Source organism: Gouania willdenowi, chromosome 21 (assembly GCF_900634775.1).
Source record: "Gouania willdenowi chromosome 21, fGouWil2.1, whole genome shotgun sequence".
Classification (NCBI taxonomy): domain Eukaryota; kingdom Metazoa; phylum Chordata; class Actinopteri; order Blenniiformes; family Gobiesocidae; genus Gouania; species Gouania willdenowi.
In genome coordinates, this window is record NC_041064.1 from 23,307,313 (window position 1) to 23,326,699 (window position 19,387).

General features: G+C 39.2%; 2 protein-coding genes across 3 annotated transcripts; one reads left to right on the forward strand and one right to left on the reverse strand.

Moving 5' to 3' along the window:
• Positions 1 to 5,234: 5,234 nt before the first annotated feature.
• On the forward strand, positions 5,235 to 9,690 carry LOC114455497 (protein-lysine methyltransferase METTL21C-like). Of its 2 annotated transcripts, none has more exons than XM_028436769.1 (5): positions 5,235 to 5,269; positions 7,903 to 7,998; positions 8,253 to 8,416; positions 8,487 to 8,604; positions 9,286 to 9,690. In XM_028436769.1, the coding sequence occupies exons 2-5, from the start codon at positions 7,953 to 7,955 to the stop codon at positions 9,681 to 9,683; spliced, it is 726 nt and encodes a 241-aa protein (XP_028292570.1). In that variant the 5' UTR covers positions 5,235 to 5,269; positions 7,903 to 7,952; the 3' UTR covers positions 9,684 to 9,690. The 2 variants fall into 2 exon arrangements, with proteins under 2 accessions (XP_028292570.1, XP_028292572.1); XM_028436771.1 differs by having other exon boundaries at positions 5,239 to 5,269; positions 8,256 to 8,416.
• A 1,543-nt stretch (positions 9,691 to 11,233) lies between these two features.
• On the reverse strand, positions 11,234 to 18,740 carry LOC114455034 (rhodopsin kinase-like). Its single transcript, XM_028436038.1, has 7 exons — positions 18,003 to 18,740; positions 16,483 to 16,610; positions 14,725 to 14,882; positions 14,566 to 14,649; positions 14,370 to 14,494; positions 14,079 to 14,280; positions 11,234 to 11,550 (listed from the first exon to the last, which is right to left on the reverse strand). The coding sequence occupies exons 1-7, from the start codon at positions 18,699 to 18,701 to the stop codon at positions 11,261 to 11,263; spliced, it is 1,686 nt and encodes a 561-aa protein (XP_028291839.1). The 5' UTR covers positions 18,702 to 18,740; the 3' UTR covers positions 11,234 to 11,260.
• Positions 18,741 to 19,387: the final 647 nt, after the last annotated feature.

Genomic DNA, 19,387 nt, shown 5'->3' on the forward strand with positions numbered 1-19,387 from the left:
GCAGTCAATAAGGAAACCAGGCTCCAGGTTTTGATGCACCAGTTTTATCTGTTTATTTTTTAGTTTGCACCACAAGCACCGTGTACTTCAATCTCCATTCCACTCTCTATTGAACAGAATGAATGTCCTTATATACAGGTGTACCACTAATTAGCCTGTACCAAGCATGGGGTGACATATAATGTGCATATTAAAAGTACAACATAAATATTTACACAAACACTTCCTAACAGACATTATCACAAACACTAACTCTGTATTAATATCATTAATCTTATTTACATCTCCTAAATTATTAAACTACATATTTACATTGAGCTACACACATCCAGCTCCCCTGTTCCTAGTCTCTGCTTGGTCTCTCCCACCTGGAACTATAAAAAGGTGTCCAAAAGCCCCGGGGAATTCTTTTATCCGAACACCTCAGGAAAGAGGAAGAGAGCATGCACAGGTAAGCTTTGTTGAAGATCACATTTCAATCACATGTAAAATACCAGAACATATTTAATTGTTTTATCTTTCATGTCACTGCTAAGTTATTTATCAATTAACTGAAATGTATTTTCTGTGTTTATCACTAGATGAATCCTGTGGCCTGAACCATGTGCTTCACCATTTGACCAATAAATTCATTAAACCAATACAACAAAAATGTGTCTCTTAATTTCATTAAGCACTGCAGTTTGTCACAGTATTACAATTGACTCTTTTATTTAAATTACAACAGTTCATAAGTGTAACAGTCCATAAGTAACGTCACCTCGTCGTTACATTCACTATTCATGTTTATTATTTACAGATTTAAAAAAAAAAAAAAAAAAAAAAGCTTTCTTCTGTGTCTTCTTCTTCTACGTCTTTACATACAGCAGGCCCATGTCTTGGAAGAAACCCTAAATACATGGAAGAGTTTAGTCTCTTTTTTTACATTTATTTAAATATCAGCCAAAAAATACAACTCCAGGAAAAACTCACAAACCGGTAACATTTTTCAAATGTAAGTCCATAACCTCAAAATATTGAATTTTCTATGAGTTCACTAAATTGAAATCTTATTATAAAGAGACATTCAGCTACACAGGGAGCTATATTTGATCAGCAGTGAAAATAAATGCATTTATTAAACAACTAAAATCTTCAAAGAAAATGCCATTTCTAATCGTGCAGAGCAAATATCTTTGACTAAATGATATAATGTTATACTGTACATATGGATGCTTTTCTTGTAAATCATAATTGCAATTTATTTCTGTGGCCCAAATGAACTGTTCTTTGGCCTTGAGTTTGAAACATGCTATAATCAATAATAATAATCATCATCATAATAATGCATTGGATTAATAGTTACTTTTTTTGTCACTCAAAGCGCTTTACATGGCATTATTCTTTCCCTCCACACTTAGTGGTGGTAAGCTACTATTGTAGCCACAGCTGCACTGGGGCAGACTGGCAATTATAATCTGTCACTATATTGAAGCACAACTATTAGATCAATTGTAACATGAGTTGATATTATTACATCACGTGTAATCATCCTTGATTCAGGCAGTGCATGAGTTTGAATCTATTCTTCTCCTAAAACTGGGATTTCACTTCCATGTTTCCTGGTAAGCAAACGTTCCTGCTTTGATATACATCAGGATATATCCCTGTTGGTCCCACACTGACTCAATAACAATCCTCACCTGCCCTTCAACATTACAACAGCTTAACACCCATTTAGGGATGCTTTTACTTCTCTTGTTGCAGGATAATAATACTCATGTTTCTCTGTGCAACTGTGACTCATTATTTTCCACTGGCCTACATGACCTTTGCCTGACCTTTGGACACAGGGACGGATTAACAAACCCAATGTATGTCCAACAACACAAATTCACTCGTTACTGTCAACATGAGGAGTGAAATGAGCGGTTGTTTGAAATATGGAGGCATGAGGATCGCTCTTTGTTCTCCGACCAGGAAAAATGGCTTTTGTTGGAGTTAAAAGATCCCTGTTGAATGTGCATCATTAATCTATTACTGGAGCGATGTCTCCTATACTATAGCATTACAGCGATGCGATTGGTATTTTTAGACTCTACACATCATCAGTTGTGGATTGTTGTCCACTGGAGGTGATGTGAGCATTAAACTTTCATCAGCAGTGATTGATACGTGTAGCAGAGCAGAGTGGATTACTAGTGTTTGACATGAGGCCGCCTTCTGCTGGAAATCCTCTAATACCTTGACTGATTATCACCACTGATAGGGACTGTTGTTGCTGCTGTTTAATGTCTGTCAATTTAGGTAATTTATATTGACAAAAAAGGCTATTTATAGGCTCTAATCTGTGTGCGCTCTCATATGAGCATACATCTGCAGTGAATGCTCTAACATAAAGCTATTTGAGTAGATAAATGAGACGCACACGTTGATGCGAGTGGCTGTTTTCAACAATTTTTTTTGAGACCTTTTTTGTTTTCTTTTTTTAAATGTTTATATTTTTATCTAATCTAATTTTGCACTGAGTTTCTCCATTCCGTGATGAATAAAGGATTATCTTATCTTCCAGATATAGTCGATTAATATATATTCTAAAATAGGGATGTAACGATTCACTCAACTCCCGATATGATTCGATTCACGATACTGGGTTCACGATACGATTCTCTCACGATTTATTTTACAAAATGGGACTGTAGACAAATGATGACATGGAGTCCGAGTGGACCATGTTCTCCTCCTTCATTGTCAATGCGGCCGTGCGCAGCTTTGGCCGCAAAGTCTCTGGTGCCTGTCGCGGCGGCAATCCCCGAACCCGGTGGTGGCGACCGGAAGTAAGGAATGCCGTCAAGCTGAAAAAGGAGGCCTACCTGGGCTTGTTGGCTGGAAGGACTCTGGAGGCAAAAACTGGGAGGAGTTTGAAGAAGCCATAGAGGAGGACTATAGGTCGACCTCAAAGAGATCCTGGAAATGACTCCTCAGCCTCCCCAGTAAGGTCTACTCCAGGGTGCTGGAGAGGTGGATCCGGCCGATAGTCGAACCTTGGATTCAGGAGGAACAATGCGGTTTTAGTCCTGGCACACTAGACCAGCTCTATACCCTTCATCGGGTGCTCAAGGGTTCGTGGGAGTTCGCCCAATCAATCCACATGTGCTTTGTGGATCTGGAGAAGGTGTTCTACCGTGTCCCTTGTGGTGCCCTGTGGGGGGTGCTCCGGGAGTATGGGGTCCGGGGCCCTCTGCGAAAGGCTGTCCGTTCCCTGTATGACCCAGTGATTCGGTCGCTGTATCGGACGGTTGTGGAGAAGAGGGAGCTGAGTCGGGGTGCAAAGCTCTCAATTTACCAATCGATCTACCTTCCTACCCTCACCTATGGTCATGAGATTTGGGTAATGACCGAAAGGACAAGATCGCGGATACAGGCGGCCAAAATGAGTTTCCTTCACAGGATGGCTGGGCGCACCCTTCGAGATAGGGTGAGAAGCTCAGTCACCCGGGAGGAGCTCGTTGTTGAGTCGCTGCTTCTTCACGTCGAAAGGAGCCAGCTGAGGTGGCTCGGGCATCTGTTTTGGATGCCTCCTGGTCGCCTCCCTTGGGAGCTGTTTCAGGCATGTCCTATTGGGAAGAGGCCTCGTGGAAGGCCCAGGACACGCTGGAGGGACTATGTCTCTGAGCTGGCCTAGTGTCGCCTCGGGGTTACCCCAGAACGGCTGGAGGAGGTGTGCGTGGATTGGGAGGTCTGGGCATCTCTGCTGAGACTGCTGCCTCCGCGACCCGGCCCCGGATAAAGCGGAAGAAAATGGATGGATGGATTAATGGATGGATGGATAAACTATAACATAAATTAGACTAAATGTTCCTACTGTATTTAAATGGCAGACAGTCCATTCATGTCTGTTTAAGATTAAAATCCAATCATGAGGTTCTTCAAAAAATATATATGTGCCTGTCTATGTTTTTTTTGGTTTTTTTTCTTTTTGGTTTGGTTTATTTATTTCAAACGAATGCATAAAAAAAATGGATGAAAACAAAAACGAATGAACAAATCTCATCAAAAATGGTTATGAAATTAAAAAAAAAGTCAATTTCAATATAATACGTTTGATTCATATGAATTTTGCACAACTTTAAAAAAAACCTCACTCATGGGTGATATAGTTTGTGATGTTTTAATATCACGATATCTTGTTGCACAATTTATTGTCCCTCCTTTAGTTGTAAGGGAAAGTAATCATGAGAATAGAGTGAAACAACTTGGGAAGGATTTAATCGATCAAACTATAAGAACTAAAACGTCCCTACTGAAGGTTCTGACATTCACATAATAATGCATTGGATTTTATATAGACACTCAACGCGCTTTACATTGATGTGCATTATTCTTTCACTCCACACACAGTGTTGGTAAGCTACTGGGGCAGACTGACAGAGGCGTGGCTGCCATGGTGCGCCATCAGTCCCTCCAACCAACACTCACTCAAACACCACATTCATACGAGGCAATGTGGGTAAAGCACCTTGTTCAAGGACATAATGACAATGACTTGGCTGGAGCTGGATTCCAACCCCTAACCCTTCAGTTATTGGACGACCGACTCTACCACAGAGCCACGGTCGCCCGGTCAGATATCACGGTCTTTTACTGAACATTTCTTATACGTGGGATTGGATTTATGGCTGATCAGACTTAAAAACAAAAACAAAACCAGCACATTTGCAGCCAACGACACTGACTCTGGTACATGAACATTTGTTCTAACATTACACATGAAACCACAAGGCAGGAGAAGGCAGAGAGCAAACAGACAACAGACATGAATACCATGAGGATGAGACTGATAGTGAGAGCATCTCCCTTTAACCTCTACTGATGAGTGCGTTTACCTCAGTTTTTATGTACAGGACTATCGTGCATGATAACGTGCGTGCAGCCATGAATTGTAAACACAAGGGATATTCACTAGCAAGCGTTTGCAAATGGATAAAAGTTTGTATAACTTCATGGAAATGAGGAGAATATAAAACACAAATTTGAAATACATCCCTTAGAAAGAACTTGTTTCATACACTATTATATTTGTATATTGTATTTAATAGGAACATTATATGGTGGGGGTTGAGATTCAAATCAAGGGAGGGGTCAGAATTTTGAGTAAATCTTTGGACTCTGGCAACCCAGCATCACCCAGGGGTGTGTCGCCCAAAATGCCACCCTTTATAAACACACACCACAACAGACACAAGCACGACTGAGCAGAAAATCCACAAGAAGACAAGTCGACACACAGGTAAGTCCATCATTCTCTGTCATGCTGTTGTAAAGTTTACAGTTACAGTTACAATGAAAAAAACTTTTCCTTTTTTTAAATATCAGTGAGTGCACACATTTTTTTTTGTTTTGTTCATCCATTGGAATGGAATTTTTAGAAATAGTTTATTTATCCTCCCATGCACACCGCTGACGCCCAGCTTTAACCAGCTGTGCTTTCAGGTTCCAGACTGGAGTCCAGTGACAGCAAATCCAGTATTTATGAATCCATTCCAGTGTTTACTGGCCTTAAAATAAGTCATCAGCAAACAAAACAATGAACGACAGCTCTAAAAATACAAATTGCATGGTGCATAAACATTGAGAACTTTGTGTGTAATACAATGATAATAATATTAATAATATTAATAATAATAATAATACATATGAATAAATAAATAAATGAACAAAAAGTGTACAGATTTTTTAAAAACATTTTAAAGATAAGGTATGAGTCAATATGTGTCATTGATGGAATTAAGCGGCCCATTTTCTCTTTTACACAGATTTTTCAAAACAAAGATGTATCGCAACCTCCACACTACAGCATCTCTCAAATATTAAAATCTATTCAAAAAGGAAATGTCAGGGATAGAAATTCTTGATTTTTATGGGAGTGGATTATTCTGGTAATAGATGATTTTCACCACTGATCGGGACTGTTGTTGCTGTTTAACGTCTGTCAATTTAGATCATTTATAATGACAAAAAAGGCTATTTATAGGCTCTAATCTGTGTGCTCTCATATGAGCATACATCTGCAGTGAATGCTCTAATATAAAGATATTTGAGTAGATACATGAGATGCACACAGTCAATTTTAATTGAATTAAATTCAATTCAACTTTATTTATATAGCGCAAATTACAACAAAGTCATCTCAAAGCGCTTACCAAGAAAAATACAGTCCATAGTAAGAAAGAAAGAACCCAACAAGATCCAGATGAACAAGCTTTTGGTGACAGTGGGAAGAAGCAACTCCCTCTTTTTTTAAGGCAGAAATCTCCAGAGGAACCAGGTTCAGAGGTGGCAGCCATCCGCTTCGACTGGTTGGGGTTAGTGAACAGAGGGACAAACAGAACAGGATAGAAGGATAGACAGTCCGAGTGTTCCAGACTAGTTGATCCACATGCATTGATCAGGAACCGCCAGCTCCAGCATCAAGACACCTGAAACAGAAAAGAGAGTGAAGGGTGAGGAGAAGGCACAGACTGCAGGAAAAACATGATACACTAATTCCTTGTGGTTGGGTTAACATTAAACGTCTTGCGGCATCCTCCATGCTCTGAAATGCTGCCACTACAGACGAGGTTTCGTCTTGTACTGGTCGCACGTATTGATATATGGGGTGGACATCAGTGTAAATGATGTGAAGCAGTGTGAGCAGTATGATGGGTTATGCAAAGAGGGACAGAAGTGGGGGGTGGTTAACAACCCGGCACAACTGTGTCTGACTGGACATCATCCCATTGCAGGCCATTAGAGCTATGTGTTGATAGTGGATCGTGATTGAATATAATGTTGGTGTTCTACTATATAATCTTAGTTTTCAGTTCATATTTTTAGGTTTAGGGCTTTGTTCCTAGTGTTATGTTAATGCTATTATACAGTATATGACTTAGCAAATAAGTAGGTTTTGAGTTTAGCCTTAAAGGTGGAGAGAGTAGCAGCCTCCCCTACTAAGATTGGGACCTGTCTGCTCTGCCTCCTGTTCTACTTCTAGACACTTTAGGAACGTCCAGTAGACCAGCAGACTGAGAGCGGAGTGTTCTGCCCGGATGATAGGGCACTAACAGGTCTTTAAGATACACAGGAGCTTGATCATGTAGAGCTTTATAGGCAAAGAGGATGATTTTAAACACTATTCTAGATTTTGAAGGAAGCCAATGAAGGGAAACCAATACTTGAGAAATATGCTCTCTCCTGTTAGTACCTGTTAGTATTCTAGCTGCAGCATTATGAATTAACTGGAGACTTTTTAGTGAGTTACTAGGACATCCTGACAGTAGAGAGTTACAATAATTTAATCTAGAGGTAACAAATGCATGGATTAATTTTTCAGCATCACTCTGGGCCAAGGCAACCTCCACTCTACAGCTTCTCTCAAATATGAAAATCTATTCAAAAAGGAAATGTCAGGGATAGAAATTTTTGTTTATTATGGGATCGGATTATTTTGGTAATAGCTGATTTTAGTCCTAAAATCTTAGGAGCAGATTCACTAAAGGTTTAGGGGTATTAAAACGTGTGCAAACGTCACTCCACGCGCTAATAAGGGGTATAAACCCCAAGGAATCAGGACTGCGTGTGTTCTACGCATCACAATGAGCCCACAATCCATTTAGTGCATTTCCATCTGATGAATATGTAAAGTAAGCGGATCTCATTAGGGGTGCAAAAAAATGGCAGGGGGAATAGCAAATAAATTAATGCAATGGGCGTAATGCGCAATGTGGTTGGACTGTGACTGTTTTCAGCACCGAAAATAGTACGACCCACATTCAGACTGGCTGCCAGTGTGCAGTCTGGTGCGGTGCAGTGGATGCTTTGCGAGGAGGGGGGATGTATGTTTGTGAGTCTCTGATTGCTTTTTTTTGTCATTCTCATAACTAGTGCTGATGGAGAGATTGTAAACAAAAACCCGCTGAGGAAAGAAAAAAGCGATGGAGGGCAGAAAGAAAGCTGAAGAACCTCTGATAAACAGTACAGGTAAGAATCAAACAGTCTTTTAGGACATTTCAATGTTTTGGTATTCATTTGGGTTAAAAAATAACTGAAAGTAAGTAAACTGTACTCACACTTAGGTTCACACATATCCACAGCAGATTTAAACTAACGGGTTTGGGTTGTTGCTTTTTCTTTTCTTTTCTTTCTTGGCTGATTGATGCCTGAAATATCCAAACATATTTAATGAACATTGAACGTATTTCTTTACAAACATTTGTTTTATGTCTTTTGCACAGCAGTAGTGGAGCACAGAGCGATGGCAGGAGAGGAACTGGACAACAGGAAGATTTGTGAGCAGCGTGTTTACGATGCTTTGGGAAAAGAATCGTTCTATTTTGTTGGTTATAACATCTGTATCCAAGAATCTATGGATGTGTTTGGGGCTCTGATCTGGCCTGGGGTACTTGTACTACACACCTGCATCTTATTCACTTGTTGTTTTGAATGTCTTATGAGAAACTTCTCTATAGGCCATAGCTTTGTGCCAGTTCCTAGAGAATAACCAGCAAGAGGTGAACCTGAAGGACAAAGCAGTACTGGAAATCGGAGCTGGGACGGGTTTACTTTCTGTTGTGGCCAGCCTGCTCGGTAAACAAGTCTCACTAAAAACGACTTTATTCATCACAGTTAAATCCTGAGTCTTTACCCAAATAAGGACTTTACTACACAACAAAAATTAACACCATTTCTTTGTAAACTACTTTCTAAAGGGCGTAGAAGAACTCGCCTGTGGATTGACTGTTTTTATATCTTGTAGCTGAAACTGTGCCATTTACTGTTCTAATGTTAGTGAAGTAAAAAGTTAAGGGATTTGTAATTGTGAATAGATCATGTAATTCCACCTGCATCAATTTATGTGTCAGCTAAAAAAGAAGTAGATCAGTATCAGCATTATTTTACTTAAGTATTAGCTAAGAGCAGTTAACACAAGCTTTAATTTAACTCCCTTGTCCAGTTAATGATTGTATCAGATTTCCTCAGTGGACGTTATGGAGGCATTGTTCGTCTCTGGGCTGCAAAGGATTAGGCAGGCTTTTGCACATTTCTAGATAAAAAAGAACATAAAATAACAACAGTTAAGCAAAAGACTGGAAGGAACAAATAATTCATTCTTAAACACTTATTATAAATTCATAATGCATGATAGATATTGATACAGTGGGAGAATGTTGTGGTGGTTGGATAACTTGGCAGGGCTTTGCAAAAGAAAGAACTTAGTTCAACCCCAACATGGAATCCTGGGTTAATGGTTTCCGATCTCTTTTCCAGGTGCTTCGGTGACAGCTACAGACCTTCCAGACCTTTTGCCCAATCTCACCTTTAATCTGCTGCGTAACACCAAAGGCCGTTCCCGATACACCCCTCGTGTGGCTGTGCTCTCTTGGGGTCAATATCTGGATCGAGACTTCCCCTATCCGTCGTACAGCTATGACTACGTGCTGGCGGCTGATGTGGTCTATCATCACAACTGCCTGGAGGACCTCCTGAAAACCATGCATCACTTTTGTAGACCAGGAAGTCAAACAACCCTCCTGTGGGCCAACAAGGTCCGCTTCCAGTCTGACGTGTGGTTTGCTGAAAGCTTCAGGAGCAACTTTAAAGCCACGCTGCTCGCTGAGCTCCCTGAGCAGGAGGTGTGGATTTACAAAGCAACGGCTAAGGAGTAATGGAAGGGTCCAGGAGTTCATTTTATGGCATTAAATGTTTGCATATGTATCCTTTAAAACAAACATTTGGACACGCCTACAATGCTGTCATTTCTGAAAACTTATTTGTCTAGTCTTTACTTTGAAATACTTGTGTGGCTAACTTAAAGGTCCAGTATTATGCTATTGCATTGGGTCACAAACACGTCAGATCATCCCATAAAGGCGATACAAGGTGGTATAACGGCTACTAAAAGTGAAACTGATTATGAGCGCTCTTCGGTTTATCTTCATACTGGATTATCTTTAAACTGTACATATATAAACTGTAATATCAACCTGACTTCGCTATGTTTGTTTTACCTGCGAGGTAGTTTGAAAGGGAGGAGCTCACATTCTAATGTAGGGTAGGAGGAGCCAGAATTGTCAGGAGGAGGAGTTTCTACCAACTCGCCTGTTTGGAGCTGACTTTTTACAAAAGGTAGAATAACAAGGGAGGGAGAAAACACAACTTTTTCAACTTTGGCCCCCTGAATGAGGCTAAAGAAATATATATCACTGTAGCAAAACCATTATAAAGTGATTTATCCATAATACTGCCCCTTTAAAGGATAGTAAACAAACCTCTTGTTGCAGGTCCTAACTACAACACACCAGCAGTCCATATGTTACCGGGTCAGGGTTACCAAAAGAGTGTGGCCACGTGAGGTAAACTGAATGAGATAGACAAAGTCATTATTTGACATTTGGTAATACTGTTATGGCCATCAAAAGCAGTAATAATGGAAACCATGATTTTTGTTTCAAGGAGCTTTTAATTTACCAAAGCGTTCTGACATTTGATACTTTTGAAAGCACAAAACTGATATTCAACCATTAGGCAGTAAACACAATTCAGTTATCTGTACACAATTCATCTATATTCAGATTAATATATTCTATATTAAGTTATCCTTTTTTTTCTGCTCATGCCTAGTCATTATATTAGAAAAACTCCAGGCAGTCATGGTTTCATGTCCCAACCCAACTGAACCTGAGTGCGGCATCATCCATCCTCTGCTATAAGCCTAAAAATGACAGAAACTCCACACTAGGACCAGGATGGGGGCACAGCACCTCAGTCTAACCTACACTGGGTGTATACTCACAGGTGAGTACATTAAAGCAGTAGTTACAAAAGGCTTATTCTGTCGCTAAGCCTACCTACTGTGTAGTTAAGCCTCAAAAGGCTAACATTTAAACGAGTCTCATTAATGATTGAATACCATTAAAACATCATCGCAGATGTTTCAGAAATAACAGAATGACTGGTTTAAGGAGAGCAGAAAATGAAAACATCTGCTTTGTGCTAATGAGCACTTTCTCTCACAGAAGAAAAACTCAGAACACCAAACATCTTTCCCTGCTTTTGAATTCGAGGATCCCAGCCCTCCTTCCTTCCTTCCTTGTTTGTTTGTTGTTTCCTGTATTAAAACTGAAATTGAAAGCAGATTGTTGTCTGATTTGAATATCTAACTCCTTCCACAGCCTCCTGTACAGAAAGTAGTTTGTTTTGTACTGTACTGACATATGTGATAAAACTTTGTGCTAGAGTGAATCTACGACACGCAGCATGTGGAGGACTTTGGCTGCTCCAGTATGGACTCCCTACGAAGATCATTAGGAATGGTGCCGTCAGGGCCCCAGAGGTTGAGCTCCCCATAAATGCCCATGTCGATCATCTCCTCTTGCCAAGGGATGGGGATGTTGCCTGATGAAAATTCGTCAAAAATTATTTTATCTGGATCATCCAAGGTCACTCCCTTCACCGAGGAGAAAGCCCCAACATCATCCAGGCTTTTCGCGTAAACCACTTTAGGGTCAGGGACGAAAGGAGGAGGAAGAATGCCTGAGCAGAAGAAAGGATGTGACAGTTGGAGATCTTGTAAACAATAACATATAACAAAGAAATGCACAAAGTCACAGGAAGGACACTAAAGTATAGTAATGGTTGTTGTCCCAACAAACATTTTCCACCCAGTCTTCCAGAGACCTACCTCTAACTTACACATTTTATAAGATAAAAACCTGTAAAAACTACTGTTGTAGAGGTCAGTGCACATGAAGGCCTGGCTCACAGTCCCCACTCTTCTTTATGCAAAAGGATTTCTATTAAAGCTGCAGCCTGAAGAATCTTCCCTCCGTTCCATTTCAAAACTGAAACTTAATCTCCTCTACCAGCATCTTGAATGCTGTTAGTGACTTTTTTCTCAATAGAGACTAGTGACAAATGTAGTCAATAACACAATATCTTGTGTTATTTGCGAGTTTTCTGGTGTTTTAGAGACTCTAGCGTGAAAGCTCGTTTCACTTTACCCTGAACAGGGGCTGCTGCCGTAAGCTGGTCCCCGCCAGAAAGCTCACAGAGGCGGCTGCAGTGATCTCAGCTGCCGCTCAGGGGCATAGGGCCAGGAGAAGGAGAACAGATTCACTGTCCAATCAGAAAACTTTGGATTACAATGGATTATGAATGAATTATGCTTAAAGATGATTATGGAAGTTTGACCAAATTATACCAAAAAAACGTACATACTGCAGCTTTAAGTAAGTCAAATGAATCCATACCAAACATACTCATCCATATCATCATAGATTTTGTTTTGTGCACTGGTGTGCAGTTATGTTGGAACAAAAATGAATTGTCCCCCAAAACTGCATACACAAAGTTTAATGCATGACAATGCCAAAGTTTTAAGAATTAAGGGTTCCTTTTACTGGGACGGGTCCATCCGCACAGTATGACCCCTCCTTTACCAAAAGGCACCATTATCCAGGTAAGAACCAAAGCCAGTTGCAGAAACGTATCCACAGCTCTGAAATGCAGATTTTGCACCAATAGATTGAAATTTGATTTATTACGCTTGGAAGGCTTGAATGTTGATGCCTGATGCTAAACCTTGTTCTTGTGCAATGCGAAGGCCCTCAAACACTTTTTGATGCTGCTCTACATGACCTGTATATTGTTAGCCGAGCTGCTGTTATGGTCGGTTGCTTGCACTTCATTCTAATATAACAAACAGTTGAACAAAAAGTGCAAATTATTACATCACAAACTGATGACTAGAAACTGTAGGCCTCCATTTGTCACAGTAGTCGACTATAGATCTGTCTTTTGTTTTAGTTTCAGTTTGAGGGTATTTCCTTAGATGAAACAGCTGTCAGCAACTTCCTCCCCAAACTCAGGTTAACTACTTCTGCCAAGGAGGTCAAAGTTTCACCAGAATTTGTTTGTCTGCTAGCTAAAAGAACTGACAGAACTTTAACCAAAGATAGACACCATTGCAAGATTCCATTAAAAATTAAAGAGGATCTGGATCAATATTTTGATTCTGGATCAAGTTTAGAAATTTTAAAATCCTTATCTTTCATCAATGGCGAAATTTTAAAAATTCATATCTTGGTTCGTAATTGAAGTTCCATATTGAATTTGACTCAAGTTGGGTTGGTTACTTAATTACCCCAACGGTAAGTTTCATTGTGATCTGATTTTATCGTTTCTGATTTCAATGTGATTTTCAAATGCTGTTGCCCATACGACCTACTGCATCGTTGTTAATGGAGATAGACATTTCTTCCAAGCCTTTAAAGTGTGAATGATTATGGTACCATATTCAGAATCATTGATCCACATAACTGGGAAGATCTAGAAAAGAATATATTGTATGTGGTGTTCTCAGAGTGCTCTTGATTGAAGTGCTTTTATATCTCTCTTGCCAGCATCCTTGAATCTAAGCTAAGCAAGACTTACTTTTTTGACCAGCAGTCAGTTCTCTGCAAATAATGTCTTTTTCTATTAGTCCAATTGGAGAATGAACTTACACTAAACTTAAAAAGTATGATTGGAAAAACTGCATTTAATGATCTGACGAAAAGTACTGTTACTTTAGGTATTATTGTGTATCAGGTTGTCCGTCATGATCACTGATCTATAAATAATCCTAACTCTTACCTCCAATTATTCAGTACCATCTAAGAATAGAGATGATTAAATAAGTATATCAACAATGTTCAAAAGAATGACTTCTAAAATATCATTTTGCAATTACCCAATAATTAAGTAAAGGCAGTGGCTATCCGTACGGTTGTCGTATTAAGATACCGACATTCTATCCATACGCAGCGCCCCTATTTGGCCAGTTTAGGTCATGTGATAGGTCAGTCATTGGTCAGTTTAGGTCACGTGACTAAGACTAAACCTTACCCTAACCCTAAAAACTGTTGCGATATTGGGTTATAACCTAACCCTAAACCTAAGACGCTACGTATGTGTACTTCGGTAACCGTACCAATAGCATCGGGGGTTGTTCATACGGCAACCGTAAAAATAGACACTTTCTTAAATAAAACTTGCTTCAGAGAATCAGAGGGGGATTGTACCTGCGTTCAGTTTCCTCCAGTTAATGTCTTTGAAAAAGGGATGTGATCGAATTTCATCACAGCATTCGTTTTTTAACCCCATCCTCTGATTGATGTCTCTGGCCAGCAGCCCCTCACACAGAGACTTCGCCGACTCACTGAAATTTTCGGGATAGGCCACCACTCGATTCAGCATACGCTCTTTCATCTCCTCTCGTTCAACCTGAGCATAATCCAAAAATCAAACCTAACTCTCACTACTTCTTTTTGTAAAAAGTAATTTTTAGGCTCAGAGTGTGTTTGAAATCAAACCTTCTCTCCTCTGTTTCTGAATGGATTCTTAGCGGCCATGAACTCGTACAAAGTGACACCCAAAGTGAAGTAGTCGACTGAGGAGTCGTATTTTTCTCCTTTCAGCATCTCTGGAGCCATGTACCCTGCAAGAACCACAAAAAAATCATGTCATAATTTAGTGGAAAAATGTAACTTCACTCTGACTTTGATGTACCTGGAGTCCCTGCATATCCTTTGGTCATGCTTTTTCCATCTTTTAGCTCCACAGCTAGACCCAGATCAGATATACGTACATTTCCTGTTTGGTGGCACATCACATACATTGATTAGAATTCCACATGAACAAAGCTCATTTGCCTCTCTGAGGGGGTACCATCGTTATCCAGCAGCACATTCTCCGGTTTGAGGTCACGGTAGATGATTCTCTTCTGATGAAGGTGCTCCAAACCCTGGATGATCTGAGCAATGTAGAAACAGGCTCTGGGCTCGTCAAACCCTGGATTGTTCTCATCCACAAGGTAGATGTGGTACCTTTAGGAAACAAGAAACAGATGAGCCTCAATTGCAAAACAACATGTCACATCCAAGTACATATAAATGCTATAATAGGACACTGATGTCAGATCTCTATCCGTCTGCACAAAGCTAAAAAAATAAATAAATAGGTATTTAGACAGAAAACTTTAATTTAAATGAGAATGAAAGTATTTTAATATGAAAAAATGTGACAACATACAGCACTTGAAATGTCTGTGTTCATACTTAGAAAAGGGGCTATAGTAGTCGGGAAAACAATATAATTTGCTTAAATCTTATAATTGCTCTCGCGCTGCAATATGATTCTAATTCAATATTTGATCAAAGTGCACTCCTTAATAAAGTGATGTCTTAAAAAATAAAATGACAAAGCAATGAATCTTAATCAGCACATTAAACTTTACATACATACTTAAGAAGATGTAAATTTCTCGAGTTACATTCATGCTTAACATCTATCATTTGATAACATGCTGAGAGAGAGAGAGAGAGATGTGTGTGCGTGTGTGTGTCTAATTGACTAAATGAACTGTGCAGAGCATAATATTCAGCACTGTAATATAGGCTACATATATATAGTGGAAGCCTATTTTTATTTTTATTTTATTATTTATTATTATTATTATTACTCACCTTAATTACAAACATTGCTCACTGACGACACCTGCTGGTCAATATTTACAGGGTTTTTTTTAAAAAAAATTTAGGATATTAGACCCACTTTAGTCATTTTTAAAAGACCTTTGTGCAGTCACTCCTAAGTTACCATGACCATTGAGCTGTTCTAACTTATCCTGAGTTATCATGACTACCTGTCAACATTGAGTTGTTTGGCAAAGCTGCATTTAAGACAATTTTATGAAGTAATTCATTAGCAGTATTATTGCATTCCAAACAAATCTGACGTTGAACCAAGCAGCAGCCATGTTGAAAGTCTCAGCTCAATCTGAGACTCATTTGCAGAGATATTTGAGGAACACACACACAGAGATTCCTTGCTTTATAGATAAGATAGACAATTAAAAAACATATTGCCACTATTGCCCCTAGTGGTGCGTATGGGTAATATGTTTCTTTCGACAAACCAAAGAAACAAATGCCAGCAAATTTGGAAAATCCATTATTTAATCCTTTCCAATTAATGGTGTATTATAAAGGATAATGTGTTTATTCAGTTTTTGTTTGTGACTAAAAATGTTGGCGATCCAAGAACTAGAATTAATGTTTTCAGATCCCTGATGCACAGAAATAAGTTTACTGTCAGAGGGACTGATATATGGCATTTATGTATGGAAGAACAAATAAGGGGACATTAATGTTGAAATTCCAGCATATAATCCAAAGCCAACTTGACTTCAAACTGCTGTATTTGGCCGCTGAACTAAAATAAATTCAACACATCATGTTAGAGTTATTGAATTCTCTAATCTGAGACACTTCAGTTTAAGACATGAAAGAATTGATGCATCATCGTTGTATAAAATGTGTAATTGTGGAACAATTCAAACCAGTGAGAATTCTTGCCCTTTGCATTAAACCAGAGTTTCTTCATTAGAGTGCTGTGAGATTGAAATCTGTGAGACTGTGACATTACTTGAGGTCTCCTCCGTTCATGATCGTCATCACCAGACAAAGCTCTTCTTTGGTCTGGAAAGCATACGCCAGTGACACAATGAAGCGACTGTTAACTCTCTCAAGAATGCGTTTCTCCACCATCGCCCCCTACAGCAGGGAGAGGATAAAGAAAACGCATGCATTAGTTGTCAGATAAATGATTCTGTTGACATTTCAAATGATGACCTTAAATAATTCAAGGGCAAGATTCAACTGTGCCAAGGAGTTCCCTTGAGGAGGGCTTTTGGATAAAGCCCCCTGTAATCGCTCTATCCCCTTCTCAGTGTTTAATACTGCAGGCTAATGCTAAATGAGACAGGAGCAGGACAAAGATGATTAGCACTACTGCAGGACTCTCTATCAACGGCTTACAGCCAATCCTTTATATTCTAAATACTCCACACAAAAGTGCTTTTAAAGGATTGTGCAAACTCTCACACAGAGGAGAAAGGGTTGCTGCTTTCTGTGCAAATTCAAGAGAACAATATTGCAAAAAACCCTTCAACTAGTTCATGGGGCGCAGATTATAAAGTTGCGCATGCTAAAATAAACAGCCACTTTTTGCAACATTTAACTACAAACCACAATTTTAAAAAAAAGTATGTGAATTTGTTTTATGTTACTTTTGACAAGATTTACAGCAACATTTGTGAAATTTGTGATATCTATTTTTTTTCCTCGTAAAAATATGACAATGTTAAATCTAAATGTTAAATATTAAATCTAAATCTAAATCTAAATGCTAAACGTTAAATCTAAACCTAAATGTTGAATCTAAATCTATATGTTAAATCAAAATGTCACAGGTGAAAATAAATATTTGGCTGTTATGCAAATTCCCCATTTGGATAAAGCATTTAGCATTTAATTTTAACATTTACATTTAACTTTTAGATTTAACATTTAGAATGAACATTTAGCATTTAGATTTAGATTTAACATTTATATTTGGATTTAACATTTATATTTGGATTTAACATTTATATTTGGATTTAACATTCATACTTAAATGTAACATTTATATTTATGATTTAATATTTTGATTTAGATTTAATATTGACATATTGAAAAAATATCACAAATTTCACAAATATTGCTGTAAATCTGGTCAAATAAAAAAAAAAAATCCTAAATGCTTTGTAAAAGTGGTTTGTTGCTAAATGTCGCAAAAAGTTGCTGTTTATTTTAGTTTGTGCAACCTTACAATGGGCACCCCATAAACAAGCAATAGCAGAAATGACAAAGATTTAACTATTTTGACTGCAGATGTGTGGTATATAAAAGTTTATGTAATCAACAACAATAACTTTTGGGACGTGTTGGTCTTCCCAAGAGTCCTTGATGCTCTTTAGCCTTTAACTAACACCCAGATATGTAAATGTCAATAAACTGTTATATTTACTACACTGACTGGTTTGGGCCTTTCAGAAGTGCTGGATGAATGTAAAAGACCAATAAGATGAAGTCTACGTCAGTACATCAATGACTGTATTGTCCCACCTCGTAGCCCTTCCTCTTCTTCAGCCTCTTCTTGTTAAGCTTCTTGCAGGCGTACAGTTTCCCCGTGGCCTTCATTTGACATGCGGAAACCTCCCCAAACCCTCCTTTTCCCAAAACACGAAAATCCAAGAACCAGTCCGCATCCATGGGCTGCATCTCAAGCCATTTCCACTGCAGGAACCTCTTCAGGTACATACTCTCGAGATAGAAAGTGTAAGGAGCTTCTCGCAGATAATCTAAGGTTTTAGCCAAAACTGTGGCAAACAAATCATCTCCGACAGCCTCCAGGCCTATCTTTACCTTTGCTATGATGTCGTCAGAGACAAATGGGCAGTAGTGTTTGGCTGAAGGGTCCAAGTACCTCTGAACAATCTTTGAGGATTTCTTGCCCCTCTCGGAGTCCTCGGCCATGTCATAGTCCTCGATGTCTTTCCACAAACGACAAGCTCCATGATACTGCTGGTTTGCATCTAAGAATTCCCTAAAAAGGCGTTTGCCGATGGGCTGCTCCACACAGATCAGGTCAAAGGTCAAGTCTAGGGTGTCCCTCAGATCCTCACACACAGTGATGTGAGGCAGCTTAAGGCGAGAATGATACTTTTTGTCCCGAGCTGCTGCTGGATTAGAGCCATCGATGCTTCCTCGGGCGTTGATGTAGGCAGAATTTGCCACAACGGTGGTCAGACCACCAATGTCCATGTTGACGAGAGGTGACTGTTAAGCAACGCAAAGGGAGGACATTGCGGAGAGGCTGTGAGAGAAGGACAAATTTTGTTAACTAAGGAAGAGCCAAAAGAGCAGAACGTTGACAAATCAGGACGTGTGTCTTAACAAGATCCCAGCACCCTTTGAGCACAGTACCGTCACACAGGGATACACATACCTGAGTCAACACCTTTCAGTAATCCATTAACACCCTGATGCCCCAGACAAAGTATGTAAGCACATGCTGCAGCGTATGCAGGAGTGTCAGTACACACCGACATAAAATACATTTACTTTGCTGTTGAAGATTCAATCAGTCTTCATCTTTAAAAATTCAGATTTTGAAAAAAGTTGCCTTTGTTTTTCAGATGAGCAAAAATCTATGACGAGTATGATGAGACAGTGTCCTTTGAGGTCCAATAGGAGCAGAAACATTGGCATAAAGTAGTACTTTGACATGCAGCATCCTGCGCCTTGTAACGTAACACAGCCAGTGCAATCGTTTAAAAACTGACTGGGAAACCTTGTTTTTGAGGCATGAAATAGCTTTCTGTGGAGAAGTCATTAAAAACGGATTTCAATTAACTAATGTGTAGGTATATTAATGCAACCTTAATACCCAATGGGTTAGCAGCCCAACAAAAAACAACCCTACACACTGTAGATTTACACAATAAGGG